Genomic DNA, 14,866 nt, shown 5'->3' with positions numbered 1-14,866 from the left:
GGCTTACAGTAAGTCATCTCACTCTTCATGTGTTTCAAAGCATTATATTTCTGGTGTCTTTCAATGGAATGGGAAAGCATTTATTTGGTGTGTACTCTGTGCCAACACTGCTAAGCTCTAGGGACACAGAAAAGCAAAACAGTCCCTGTTCTCAAAGAGCTCACATTCTGACTGGGAGAGTCAGCACATAAAGGATCATCTGGCTCAAAGTGGATGGAAAGACCCATTGATCCTGAGGGTCCATCAAAACCAATGTCAAAGACTAGAGGTCCTCAAAGTACACTATTGGGAAGGAAAGATCCTTCTGGGATCTGGGTGGATGGGATTTGACTGAGAGAAGGGATCCCTGGTAGTTGCAGGCTTTCTTGTGGAATCTACCCTCTGGTGCTGGAGCAGTTGTGGGATGCAGGGGTTTCCCTTCTTATGTTGTTATTCACTATATAACTGTAATTGACAGTCACCCTCAGCTGCTTTTGTCTTCAACTTTGATCATAAGGGTGGCACTTCTCAAGAGGCCTGTGCCTTTCCTAATGTACCCCGTCCATAGTTTGAATTTAGTAAAAGGAGCAAGTAGTAATATAAAAGCATATCAACAGATTACACAGAGGAGGTTTAAACTAAAAATCTCTATGTAGTCATTTGCAACATCATTTCCAGGCCTTTTGAGAAAACACCTTCACTTTTCAGAATACAAAACAATAGAACCATAAGAATGGTACTTCCTGACCATATCAGAACTCAAATGTCCAAATAAATGCCACCTCCATCAAACTAATAACCTTGTGAGGTTATATGTTGTATATTCTAAGGATGCTGCTCCCTGTTGTGTCCATTCAGTGCCAGTTTACGAGCCAAAAAGCCATATCAGTTCTTTACAGTCACACTTTGAATGTTTTTGTTTATTTTGTTCTTTAGAAACTAAGGAACAACGTTTCCAACTTGATTGCCCAAAGTGGTTCCAGTGCTTGTTTCCAAAAATCAAATCCCTTCCCAAAGGACAAAGACTTGCCACCACTGAGGATATTCAAAAGATGTGTTGGGGGTCTAGATGATGCCAAAAGAAAAGTCCCGGAACTGTTTTCAGCAAATGGCAACAATTAGAATAAGTGTATTTCTTCCCAAGGGACTACTTCAGAGAGAACATTACTCATCTGGATACATAAATTCTATTACGTTTGCTCTTAAAGTCATTATCTTACTTTGTTTTCTTCCTCTCCAATATATGCCTCACTCCCATCAGTCCTAATGTGAGAGAAAGTCAGAACTTTTCATTAGTCCTGCTCCTTCCTCTTTTTTAAAGTGCTCGTACACTTAGGAACTTGAACTTGTCCCTTTCTAAGCTAGAATTACTGATACATGTGAGGAACTCTACCTCACATACCCTTACTGTTTAGAACAGGACTGTTCAAATGCTCAATGTCAATCTCACTTAAGATGAACTGATGCTGTTGAACAGTGTTTGCTTCTCATAATACTTCTTCCTACTAGTGGCCTTTACCTAAATTCACCAAAATAATTTGACTATAAACTCGACGGACACACCATTCAAGAAAAAGCAGTAAGAGGAGAAAGCAGAGCACAATATTTGCTGAGGGCAGGAGATATAGAAACCATGTCTTCCGGCTTGAGCAATCTGGTTTAGAGCCTAAAAAAGATTTGTAAAATTAGGAGGCTCCAGTGGTTCCTCAGATGTGGCCAGGGAATACCGTAGTGGGAAAGGCTAGCTTCAATAGCCCCTTTCACCTACCCTTCATTTAAAAAAAATAGTTCTCTAATTTCAGTTGCACCCGTACAGCCTCAGTGTGCTGATTGTGAAACATGAGGTCTGAGGGAGAGCCCCTCAGGGAAGAATATTCCATCAGCCAAGTATGAAACCAAGTCGCCATCAGGCCTTTGGTTCCTGACATCGCTTACTGTTAAAATTGCCAGACACCCTCTCAAGCAACAGCCCCATGGGTGGAGTTCATCCTTGGGGAAATGCAGTGATCCACAGAGGAGTATCACATGTTCATTTGTTCTTCATTTGATGGTAGCAGCCTCGAGATGACTCAGATAGAGATGGGACAGGATATGATTCGATCTTCTAACATTACACTGACAATCAAGAAGATGAAGTAAAGGAGAAACATGGTAAACCCTAGGATTTTGTTCATCCTCCATCTACAGGATGCTATCGAGGAGATCACAAACAGGAGCATGAGAAGGAGCAAAACAATCGCACAGAATAGGCCATTGCTGCTCACTGGAACAGGCTGTAACTCGTTGAAGACAGAGAAGAGTAACCAAGGAACTGGCAAACTGAAAAACAAGAAGGGAGAAAAAGACTTATGGATGAGTCCACAGTGTGATGTTCCAGGAACATGAATGAGATGAGACATTTTCTAGTATATTTCTAATGCAATACCTTTCTTTTTACAAATGAGGAAACTGAGGCATGGGAGAGAGTAAAATTTCCCAGGTTCACAGGGAGCCAGGTCTCAAACTCACATTTTTCTGTCCCTTAAGTTCGGTGCTATTGCCCTTATATCACACTGATATTTCAAAGACAAATCAGATTGCCTGATGTAAGACTTTCATTTTCTCTGTACTTCTAAAAGGAAAGCCATACTTCAGAGTAAAGATTTCATGGCCCCCAACAATCTTGCCTCCTCTTTTTTCCTCCCAACCTACAGACCTATTAGCAGACTCCAATTATCCAAAGACTATCAAATATGGCTTATTCAGATGATATGTTGCTACTGTTCTATACAGACCAGAAAAGGGGGGGGCAGGGAATGACTTGTATGTGTGTGCTAATGTGGAAGTGGTCCTATAATATGAAAATGCTGATTGTTCACTAGTAATGCAATCTGGTGCCTTGCAACTGGCAGTAATTCAAATACAGAGGAGATCAGGAACTGAGATTGCATCAAGGGCTCCTCTGCTGAACCCAGGAATCAATGAACTGAGGGTTGGACCATATGCAGTAATGGAATTTAATGGACTTCACTTTTCAATCCATCTGTAAATTCTAATCAATTCTATTTCAAGCAGCATTTTAGTTCTGCAATCTACCGTGTTCGAGAGAAACAAAGTTACTTTATTATCTCATATAGCACAATAGTGCAGATACCTCTTTTCCAAACAAACAATGCAGAAGATAGAAGGCTGAATCCTACTGTGCCAGAGCTAAAATAGATTTTTTTAAAAAATTCTCTTAATCTAACTTGAAAAATAACATTTCTACTTACCCCACAGTGATGTCAAATATGTTGCTGCCCACTGAACTGGACACAGCCATGTCTCCTAGCCCTTTCCTGGCAACAATAACACTTGTAATGAGGTCAGGAATGGAAGTGCCTGCTGCTAGGATTGTTAAGCCCATTATTTCTTCAGAAATCCCAATTGTTTCACCAACCTAGTGAAGAAAGAATGGTAAGTATTGAAAACAAACTGTGGCTACAGCTTGCTCAAGAAACATGGGCATCTTTAAAGCTTTTATCATTGACATTTAGGTACTGTGAAGATCTGAAGATAAACAATGTATGATCCACAGCTTCATGGAGCTTGCAGCCTAAGGCAGAAGAGCATCCTAGCTCATTCCCTCAGCACCTATATGCGATGGAGGTGGGGACGGGGAGAAAGGAATGGCCACTTATTGCCAGTCAGATCACAGGTCATCAGATAAGTCTCCTTGTCTCTTTAGAATGGTCTCTCCATAGTGCCACACCCATACACTATGTCCATGTCTCCACTGACTTTATCATCAAGGCAGTACAACCAGTTACAGCTATTCTGTCTAGGATCATAGATGCAGAGCTAGAAAGGATCTTGGAGGGACATCTCTACTCCAAGCCTTTCCTTTTACAAGCCTTTCCCTCCTTTAGATGAAGAAACTGAGGCCCAGGAGGAACTAAGCATCATGAGTGAGATTTGAAACCAGGTCCTCTAACATAAGAACCAGTGCTCTTCCCACAACTACTTGTGAAAGGGCCTTGTTCAGTCATTTCAGTCGTGTCTGACTCTTTGTGGCCCCATTTGGGGTTTTCTCAACAAAGATACTGGAGTGGTTTGACATTTCCTTCTCCAGTTCATTTTAAAGATGGGGAAAGTGAGGCAAACAGAGTTAAGTGACTTGCCCAGGGTCACACAATTAGTAAGTATCTGTGGCCAGATTTGAACCCAGAGAGATGAATCTACCTGACCCCGGGCCCAGTGCTCCATCCCCATGCCACCTAGCTGAAGGGTCCAGTCCCTCAAAAGTCTGTTTACTTCCTAGGTAAGAAAATCAGTAGTTCTCATCTGTAAAGTATGATGTCGATGGAGATAATTTTATTTTCAAGTCTTCAAAGAGAATATGAGAATTTAGAAAATTCATTTGGGCACTTAACACCACCACCAATGTGCCAGCCTTGGCTATATGCAGGAGAAGTTTGAACGGGAAAAAATGTTGCTAGGGATTCTATTCACTAACCTGATGAGCCCACCACACCATGAGGTAGGAGAACATGGCTATCCACAGGATGGAGCCCAGAAATGTGATCACAAAGAATTTCCTAGATTCCTGTTGGAAAGTTTTTAGAAAATAAGTGAAACAGTTTCACAAGAGTCTTAGAGTCTCGGTGGAAAGACTAAGTCATTTGGACCAAAAGTTACCAAAATTTGTGCCAGGGGAGGAAGGAGGTATTTTTCTAGGACTCAAATGATATATGAAACAGAATTTTAGCACTGGAAGGGGCTCTGCAGGCCATCTGATCCAAACCTTGAATGACTGAGAATCCCTTCCACATAATATTCCCAGTGAATAATCATCTGGCTTTTGCTATTTTTAAGTTAATTTTTATTACTGAATTTGGGAAGCCAAGAGTCTAACAGCAAACAACACCTACCAGCATAATCCAGTGATAGTTTTAAACAAGAACAAAAAAAATCAAAAACTAAAAAGAAAAACTTGCAGAAGTGATTTTTTTAAAGTGTAGAAAAAACATTCTTCAGTATTACAGAAAAAAACGTACCATTGATTTTATAGCCCATAAAATGATGTCTCATGTTGTATACTCAATATTGCTTTGAAAATGTCCCAGCTGTGAAACAATCATGAAAGGAAAGATCTATTGTGCTTATCTCCTACAATCTCAAACTCCCACCATCTATGCCAAGTAAATGCCCAAGGAGAGACATTGCAATGTGAAGCTTACTTTCTAAGACTGCCCCCTAGAATACTATGGCATGACAAATCTATTATTTTTAAAAGGAAGACCACAAACTGATGTTCAGTGGATGCCCAAAAACTTAGTCAAAAAAGGACTTTGTAATTTTAAAAGAAAAAAGGACAAGGAAAACATTTTAAGGCAATTTTTCTCCTCCTAAAAACTTTTAGTTGGTGTTTTGAAATACTTATAACCACACACATTAAATGTCTAAAATTTAATTTAATAGAACAAAATATAAAACTGTCTATGCTCTTACCCCCCTCAAAAAAACCCAAACAAAACCTCCTCATGAAGAATCATGACAAAAATTTCATTATTCCTTCTGAACTTTCATTTTCAGTATAATAAGAGTCTTGAGCTTTCCTTAATTTCCAAACCACCTAGGAACCAAAAGAGTTCTTTGGAGTTTAGCAAAGTTCTGTGCCCTACTTTCTTCATCATCTGAATGTAATATTTCCTCTGTATACTCCTTTGGAGGTTAGAAATAGAGCTTTGGGGTTACAGAATAATATAATATGCTTATTGGTCACAGTGAATTAAAGCATACAAGTCATTCTATAGCAACCCAAACTTACCAAGTAGGGAAGGTATATAGTAGATATCCAGTGCATAAATTTTAAGCCATGTAGACCAAAGTTGCCTTATTTTTCCATTAACCATACGGGTAATAAGAGGTAAGGAGAAAAATACAATAGGGGCATTGCATCTTCTGTCTTTGGAGATGTCACAGCAAACCGTGACACAAAGCCATCCAAAAAACTCATCACTATCCCATAGAAAAGTTCAGACCTACCTTGGGTTTTGCCATTGCCCAAGGGCAACCTGAAATCAATTTCATCAATCTTTTTGTATAATCTTAGTCTCCTCTCAAACCTCATACAGGAGTCTGATTACAGTCATTGTTTTCTCACTTAGACTTTGCTTCTATAAACCCCTTAATAGCAGCATCTTCAAAATCAAGACTGACCCATCCAAACTCAGTTCTAAATGTTTTTTCAAGACTTTCTAGTAAATCTGTTTCTTGGCAGAATCCTTAAGCAACTTACTGGTGTTAGAGAAATGCCTACCTCTAAAGAACTCTCTATCCACAGACAAGGGGGAGAGATGTGAACTCTGCCATACATGATGACATTTCCTACCAGTGAAAATGCTTTTCTTCTCACCCTGAGTAAGCATGAACCAAAGCATGAACCAATCTGTCTATTCTTATTTAGCTATGATACCACCATATCTATAAATTGCTCTCAACCTTTTCTTAAATAATAATTACCTTAGTATATGCTAGGACTATGAGAATAACTGATTATGAGACCATAAATTTAGAGCTGGCTTCAGAGGCCATCTAGTCCAATCTGTCATTTTACAGATGAGGAAGCAGAGAGGAATGACTTGCCCAAGGTCACACAGGTAGTTAATGGCAGAGTGAAGAGTCAATCTCAGGTCCTCACTCCAGTCCAGCCCGTTCTACGGTCCCATGAGATCACTCTCTGATCTCATCTTTAAACCTCACTCCTGTGTGTGACCTTGGTAAGGACCTGTTTCTTCATCTGTAAAATGAGGGGATCAGACTGGATGGCCTTTGAGGTTTCTTTTCACCGTGACCAGTAATCCTATGATTCTTTGGGGGCCATCCAGATAAATCTCCATGACCAAGATGGGCTAAGTTACCTGATTGTTGACAGATCTTTATAATTATTTTTCTAGCTTAGTAGGGGACAGAAAGGGAGGCAGAGGTGGATCATGTAGTGCTTTTGATACTAACTCAGAGACCATGAGCTTGACTGGATATGTGATAGGGGTCCTGCCTCCAAGGTGATACTTTTTTTAATTCTCTTGTGTCAAATAGCTAATCTACATAAAAGCTTTATGTAGGGGTGGGTAAATGTTACAACATCTCTGTTTTTCTATAACAAATCTCATTATCTTTCTGAAATGAGTTTTACCATACTATCTACCATGCTGACACTCCCCACTATAACCAAATGGGTACCTTGCACCCAGTCAGTATTCAGAGTTGCAGCCTTGGGCCTTTGGATTAACCAACTGCTTGGGGCTCAGAGTTGAAGGGGGCACACTGGGCTTACCTCCTGATCTGACTTCTTGGTGGGGCCAGGCTACAAATCATCATTGAAAAGGAAAGTGATTAGGACATGCAATAGGCAGTTGCCAAGTGGGAGGCAGAAAGAAGCTACAGCTGCACTTACCCAACCTATCCTTACATTCATTTTGGAGAAGATTCCAACTTCTCCACCCCACAGCTTTCTCAGAGGAAGGGGGGGCCTGCCTTTAAAAACATGATGGCATGGAACCTTCATCCTCAATCATTTCCAAGCCAAGCCCTGTGATCTATCCTTTCACAAGGGGGAGATGTGGGCCAACTAGCTCACTACATCTGACTGTAAGTAACCCCATCAGCAAAAACTAGTGTCAGGGCACAAAATATGGTAGGAACTTGTGAATGGAGAAAGCCACAGTTGGAAAGGTTTCAGCCTTCAATTAGAAGATCTGTAGCAAGAAGGAACCCATTACCTCCTGAGACGGAGGTAATGCATTTGTGCATCCAATCAATTGCATTTGTGAACAGCTTTGTTAGAAAGTGTTTACTTGATGAGCAGGATGGTTTCAGAAAAACCTGGGAAGACTTATATGAACTCATGCAAAGTGAAGAAAGCAGAACCTGGAGAACATTGTACACAGTAATAGCAATATTGTAACAATGATCAACTGTGAAAGACTTGGTTACTCTGATCAAGACAGTGATCCAAGACAATTCCATGATGAAAAATGCTAGCCACCTCCAGAGAGAGAACTGCTGGACTCTGAGTGCAAATTGAAGGATACTTTTTAAACTTTCTTTATTTTTATTGTTTTATTTTGTGTTTTCTTTTGCAACATGGCTAATTTGGAAATATGCATGACCTCATATGTATAATTGAAATCAAAGTGCTTGCCTTCTCAAGGAGAGGAGAGGAGAGGGAGGAAAGGAGAGAATTTGGAACTCAAAAAGTTTTAAATGATTATTTAAAAATTCATTTACATGTAATTGGGAAATATTTAATGAAATAAAAAGGTTTTTTTTTAAAAAATTAAGTGTTTCCTTATATTGAGCTTAAATATTCCTCTTCACAGCTTCTACTCATTGCTTCTAATTTGGTCCTCTGGGGCTAAGCAGAAGGACTTTAATCAATTTGCCAAGATAGCCTTCCTTAAGAAAGCCATCATGTCTCCCCTAAGTCTTCTCTTCTTCTGGTAAGCATTCTCAGTCCCCTAAAGCAGTCCTAATATGGCACATTCTCAAGGCCTTTCATCATCTTGGTCACCCTCCTCTAAACATCCTCCAGCTGCCTCCCTAAATCACGGTGGCCCAAAACCAAATACAATACTTCATCTATGAACTGACTAAAGCAGGACCAGAAGCAATGGGTGAAGCAATATCTGTCAAGTTCAGCATACCAGGCCTGTCTAAACAGAGGATGAGATCACATGCATTCTTCTGGCTGCCATATTATATCATTGATTCATAGTAAGCTTGCAATCCAATAAAACCGCAGAATCTTCACATTAATGATTGTCTAGCCACATCGCTTCTAAATTATATTTGAGAAGGTAGTTTTTTTAACCCAAGTCTAGGATTTGTCATTTATTGTTATTGAATTTCATCTTCTTAGATCTTTTTGGATCTAAAGTGTTTGCTATCTATTCCAATTTATTATCTGCAAATTTGGGGAACATGCCATCTACTCCTTTATCTAAGTCATTATAAACATGTTGAATAGGGCAAAGAACAGATACATAGATCACTTCACTGAAGATTTTCTTCCAGTCTAACACTGAGCCCTGATCCTACTCTTCGGGGTCACAGAAAGTAGTTTGAAACAGTCCCGGTGGAATTTCACAAATATGTTATTTCTTCCTGGGACTTAGGGCATCTAGGAGATGACAATACCTCTGTTTCAATAAGGTTCCAGGAAATAAGTTATTCTTTCAAGTCCCAAAGAAAGCTTCAGATAAATTTCTGCAGTTGCGATCCCCCCATTGAGATAACTCTTCTTAGAAGTGTCTCTAGGAATAAGACCCACATCCAATACCATATATCCCATTGAATTCTATTTGCATGCAAGACTTAAACATTAAAAAGTATTAAAAAGATGAAAGTAGGATAAAGTTTTCTCTCAGTTGTGGTGGAGAGATGACTTTTTCAACTCAAGAAATGGGAGAAATTATTGGGGAGAGTATATGTTCTTGACAATATAAAAATAAAAAATTCTATATAACAAAAATAATATTAAAAGAAAAATATTTATAGCAAATATAAAAGACAAAAAACATGATATTTAAAATGCATAGGAGTGTTCAAAAGGCACAGTAATTCCTAGTCCACAATTAATAAATGGCCAAAGGATATAAAAAAAGTTTTCAAAAGAAGAAACACAAGTGGTGAGCAATCAGTTTACAAATGCTCCATCTCACTAATAATCGAAGTCAGGAAAATTAAAATGACTTTAAGATAAAATTTCACACCCATCAAACTGGTAAATATAATCAAAAGAAACGGAACTCAATTTTAGTAGGATTGTAGAAGAACATGTATTCCACAAATTTGCTGGTGGAACTGGAGATTTATGAAATCTTTTTAGCAATCAATCCAATAGCCACAAAATAATCATGCCCCCTGACCCAATTATTCCACTGATGAGAACATACCCTGAAAGTGTTATTTGTTTAAAGAGCTGGTAGTCACAATAATAAATTCCAAATGTATAAAATACTTGATATTTTTCAATGTATTAACACATATTATCTCATTTGATCTTCACAGTATTTCTGTAAGTTAAATAAGGAAAATGTTATTTGAACTATGAGGAAAGAGAAAAGTTGTGACTTGCCCAAGATCACACAATAATTAGTGGTAGTGGTAAAACTGGAAACTAGGATTTCCTGACTCCTGGACTTTTTCCGTTACACCCTAGTATTACCTGGAACTATGGAAGAGTAGTTTTTACAATTATTACTAATAATAGCATTGTTATTATTTTCTAATCACTTTCAAATTACTGTATGATCTCATCTTATCCCCCCAATAACTGTGAAATAGAGGGGGACAAATGGCGTTTCTCTCATTTTACAGATAGGAAAACCAAGATACAAGTTTTTATCATTCTGGGAACCAGGATAACACCCCATGTCTCCTAACTCCTACCTAAAGTATATTTAAGTCATACTCAGCTTGGATTTTATTTTAAAGGGCTTTTTTTCTGTATGGTGGGGCTTCCAAAGCTGAATCTGTAATTTCAATGAATTTTGAATCATACCCTCATTTCGGCTTCAGAATTTGAAATGCTCTGCCCACAAACATAAGTGGATGCATTTACTCTCTGCCTCCCAGGAGTGACCCTTGAACACTTGAAAACTTTCATAACACCTCCCTAAGGGCCGGGAGTACAGGTATGGGATATCTTACCGGTTTTCTGACATCTGGAACTGTCAGCCACAAGGGGAAAACGATAGGTAAAAGGAAGAGGTAAATGGCCTGTTTACTCTTTGTTTCAGGCCATTCTAGTGACAGAGGCTCCTCATTTTCTTCTTCGTCTTCCTCTTCATCTTCTTCCTCATCCTCATCCTCATCTTCACTGTCATCATCATCTTCTTCACCTTCTCCACCTTCTTCACCTTCCTTTATATTTTCTTTTTCACCTTCTTCTCCATCTTCTCTACCTTCTCTACCTCCTTCTTCATCTTCTTTAGCACCTACTTCTGCCCCTCCTCCAGTACCTTCTTCTTTACCTTCACCTTCTTCATCTCTTTCTTCACCTTCCCCTGCACCTCCCTCTTCATGGTCTTCCTCACCCTTCTCATCACCTACTTCATCTTCTTCACCTTCTCCACCTTCTCTACCTTCTTCATCTCTTTCTGCACCTTCTCCTGCACCTCCCTCTCCATGGTCTTCTTCACCCTTCTCATCACCTTCTTCTTCACCTTCTCCACCTTCTCTACTTTCTTCATCTCTTTCTGCACCTTCCACTGCACCTCCCTCTCCATGGTCTTCTTCACCCTTCTTGTCACCTTCCTCTGTACCTTGAGTTTCATCTTCCCCTCCAATTTCATCATCATTGACCCCTTGGGTTTCACCTTCATCTTCACCTTGAGTTTCATCTTTTTCTGGACCTTCTGGTTCATCTTCAACTTTGGTTTCACCTTCAACTTCACTAATTTCTACTCCTTGGTTTTCAACTTCCTCTAAAACTCCGGTGTCATCCTCAGCATCACCTTCACCTTGAGTTTCATCTTTGTCCTGACCTTTAGGTTCATCTTCACCTTTGGTTTCATCTTGACCTTCATCTTCATTATTTTCTACTGCTTGGTTTTCAACTTCCTCTAGACCTTTAGTTTCAACCTCAGAATCATCTTCATTTTCATCTAGAGCTTCACCTTCACCTTCAGCTTCATCTTCACCTTTATCATCTGCTCCAGTGTCTGAGCCCTCCTGCAAATAGAAATCAACATAGACATTGACTAGAAACCTGAATCAATACATTCAAACTCCCAAGTACCAACCATTCCTGGCCTTATGGGACTTCACTTGTCATTTTAAAGCCTGAATATCAGAAGCAACTTGATCTCTTTTCCAAGTTTTTTTCCCCATTTCATCTGTTTCTTCATAGGTAACATGAAAGGTTTGAGTTAAACAATCTTTAAGGTTCCTCCAGCTCTGGCATTCTATGATTATAATGTGTCTCATCTTTTGAAGTCTCACATTAGGCATATACTTAGTCAATCAACAAATATTTACTGAGTACTAAATATATGCTAAAGGCATCATTTTAAGCACATATATCTTGCTGTGGTGGAAGTGGGGTGGTCCCATCACCTGGTGGCTCAGTTGATGCACTGATAAAAATAAATAGATGTGATCACACATATTTAAAGGAGACACTAAATAATAAAATATTAACAGAGGTAGTTAGAGGGTCTTTTGAATAAGAATGGGAAGGGAAGTGAAAATTGAATGTCCAGAACAGCCATGAAGTTTGAGAGAAAGAGCTCTTTCTCTTTCTAATAGGAATTGTCTAATGCTACCAGACAATTTAAAAATTTTAGATGTGTTTTAGAATCACAAAAAGAGGGTTTGAAATGCCACTCACTCCCCTAGGTGAGCACTTGAGTGGGATGTCATCAAGAAGAAGCATAGTAGTCACCTGATTTTGAAAGAATTGGTCAGTCATTGGGCTCAGAACCTGTTGGTCATGACAACTCCGCAAATGAATTGAGGACTAGAGTCACCCCTCAGGCTTTTGGCAGATGGTCCAATAAAGGTAGGAGCTCTGAGGAAGAAAAGGCAATCTATTCTTGGGAATAAGAAGTAACTGTTGTCATATAGACTGGCTCCAGAAATGATAGCACCTGCCACTGAGACCACACGGCTGCTATCAAGGGTAGGTCAGAATGCCAGCCTGGAATTCCAGCTTCAACATAATTTTATAACCCATTGAAGAGTGTGCTAATGATTTTTCTGTAGTAGTAAAGCATTAAAGACAAATCCCATCAACTGGGGAATGTCTAAACATTGATTGTGGTATGTAAGTGTAATGGGATATTACTGTGCTGTAAGAAATGGTGGACATGAAACTTGGGAAGATGTCTATGAACTTACATGAAATGAAGTAAGTAATCAGGGAAACGATACACACAATGACTACAACAATGTGAAAAGAACAACAAAAGTCAAAAATGAATGCTGAGAAATTGTAATGACCAAGCTTGGCTTTAAAGAAGACATACGACTTCCCTCGCTTCTTTCCGGAAATAAGCTACTATGGATATAAAACACTACACATAATGTTTAACTTGGTCGATGTGTGGGTTTCTTTTGCTGAACTATTATTTCTATGTTTTAAAATTCTTTGTTGTAAGAGATGGCAACGGAGGAACATATTGGCAAAATTTAGGTAAAACAAAAGCAAAATATATCAATGAAATGTGTTTTTAAAGAGCTAGAGAAATGTTTCAGAAAAAATGGACCAAGACCCAAAGGAACAAGATTAGGAGTCCCAGAAAGCAGGGCTAGAAATCTCTCCAAGAGAGATGGAAGAGGCCACTTTGGGAAAACTTGAAACTCAGTGAAGAAATCTTGAGGCCCAATCAATTCAGCAAACATTTACTAAGCATCTACTATGTTCAAGACACTTTGCTAGGCCCTGGGGACTGACTCAAAGATTTTTTTAAAAAACCCTATCCATTGAAGAGGAAAAGAACATATAATATGTGCCCACATAACTAAATGCAAGGTAACTTGAGGAGAGAGAGATCCCCAACAACTGAGAAGGATCAAGGAAAGCTTCAGGGAGTTATTTTTTTCAGTCATTTTCAGGCATGTCTGACTCTTTGTGATCCCATTTGGGGTTTTCTTCGGAGTGGTTTGCCATTTCCTTCTGCAGCTCATTTTACAGATGAGGAAACTGAGGCAAACAGGGTTAAGGGATTGCCCAGAGTCACACAACTAGTAAGTGTCTGATGCCAGATTGGAATTAAAGTCCTTCTGACTCCAGACCCAGCGTTCTATCCACTGTACTACCCAGCTGTTGTTTGTTGTTGTTGTTTGTCCTTCATTCTTGAAGAAGACCCAACTAGTTAAGCCTTGAAGGAAGATAAAAATTTTAAGAGGGAGATATGAGGAAGGGGTGCATTACAGGTATGGAGGAATGACCTCTACAGAAGCAGGGGAGGGGACGCTGAATTTGAGAACTAATAATCTGGTTTCATTGAAGCAAAGAGTCTAAGACAGGAAGTAATATGAGATGAAAATGGTGGGGACCCAGAATGTAGAGGGCTTTAAAGGCCAAGTTGAAGATGCCAGATGTTTTCTCCTAGAAGTAATAAGATGCTACTAATGGCATTCAAATAGATTGGTGATGGAATCAGAACCGTGCATCAGGTATATTGCTGTGGCAATCATGTGGAGGATGGATTGGAAAGAGAAGAGACTAGAGGCAGAGGGACCTATTAGGAGGCTATTGCAATCATCCAGGCAAGAGGTGATGAGGACCTGAATTAGGGTGATGACTGGGTGAGTACAGGCACCCAATGCCAAGAGATGGTTGTGGAGACATAATCAACAGTCCAAGGGAATTCACTGGTTGTAGAGAGATTCAAGGATGACTCAGTAGGATAGCTACATAAGGAATTGCCTTCCTCAGTGAGAGGCAGGGTGGGAAGCACAGAATGGGAACAAAAACTAGGTGCCCCATAACTGTTCCAGCCAAGCCAATCAATCTGTTGCTAGGCCATAGAAAATATTTGTTCGTATATGATTTCTTTGAGTCTGTTTTCCTATTTTGTTTTATTTTTCCTTTTGTTGCATAGTAAAGTTACTTAAAATTCAAACTTTTCTCACCTAGGCAGGGTGGTCAGAGCATCCCTCAAGTCTCAGGGCTCCTACAGAGGTGAAAATATATAGGTAGAAAGCTGGATTTAGCTGTCATGACTAATTGCTTGTTGTGTGAGGCATTTTCTCACAATGATTATTCTAATTAGTCAGGGGAATTAGTCTGATCTGGGGAGGATGAGAGAGATCCCAGGTGGGACATGGAGTGGTAGAAGCAGAGCCACAGGGCAGCATGACAATGTGTTCAGTGTACTTTCTGCGATGCCTCAAGAATCTATGACTTTGGGGATAC

The 14,866-nt window shown here is 39.5% G+C and overlaps 1 protein-coding gene across 1 annotated transcript in view; it reads right to left on the bottom strand.

Moving 5' to 3' along the window:
* Positions 1–1,632: 1,632 nt before the first annotated feature.
* SLC24A1 (solute carrier family 24 member 1) overlaps positions 1,633–14,866 on the bottom strand; it is a 42,671-nt gene continuing 29,437 nt past the window's right edge. Inside the window, exons 5-9 of the mRNA XM_036736579.1 lie at positions 10,945–11,676; positions 10,654–10,866; positions 4,454–4,543; positions 3,231–3,397; positions 1,633–2,298 (exon numbers count right to left, since the gene is read on the bottom strand). Coding sequence (XP_036592474.1) covers positions 2,049–2,298; positions 3,231–3,397; positions 4,454–4,543; positions 10,654–10,866; positions 10,945–11,676 — 1,452 coding nt within the window. The 3' untranslated portion in view covers positions 1,633–2,048. The remainder of the gene's footprint in view (positions 2,299–3,230; positions 3,398–4,453; positions 4,544–10,653; positions 10,867–10,944; positions 11,677–14,866) is intronic.

The sequence above is a fragment of the Trichosurus vulpecula genome, chromosome 8 (assembly GCF_011100635.1).
Source record: "Trichosurus vulpecula isolate mTriVul1 chromosome 8, mTriVul1.pri, whole genome shotgun sequence".
In the NCBI taxonomy this organism is placed as follows: Eukaryota; Metazoa; Chordata; class Mammalia; order Diprotodontia; family Phalangeridae; genus Trichosurus; species Trichosurus vulpecula.
The sequence above is the reverse complement of the archived record's forward strand: the minus strand, read 5'-3'. Positions and strand labels throughout refer to the sequence as shown.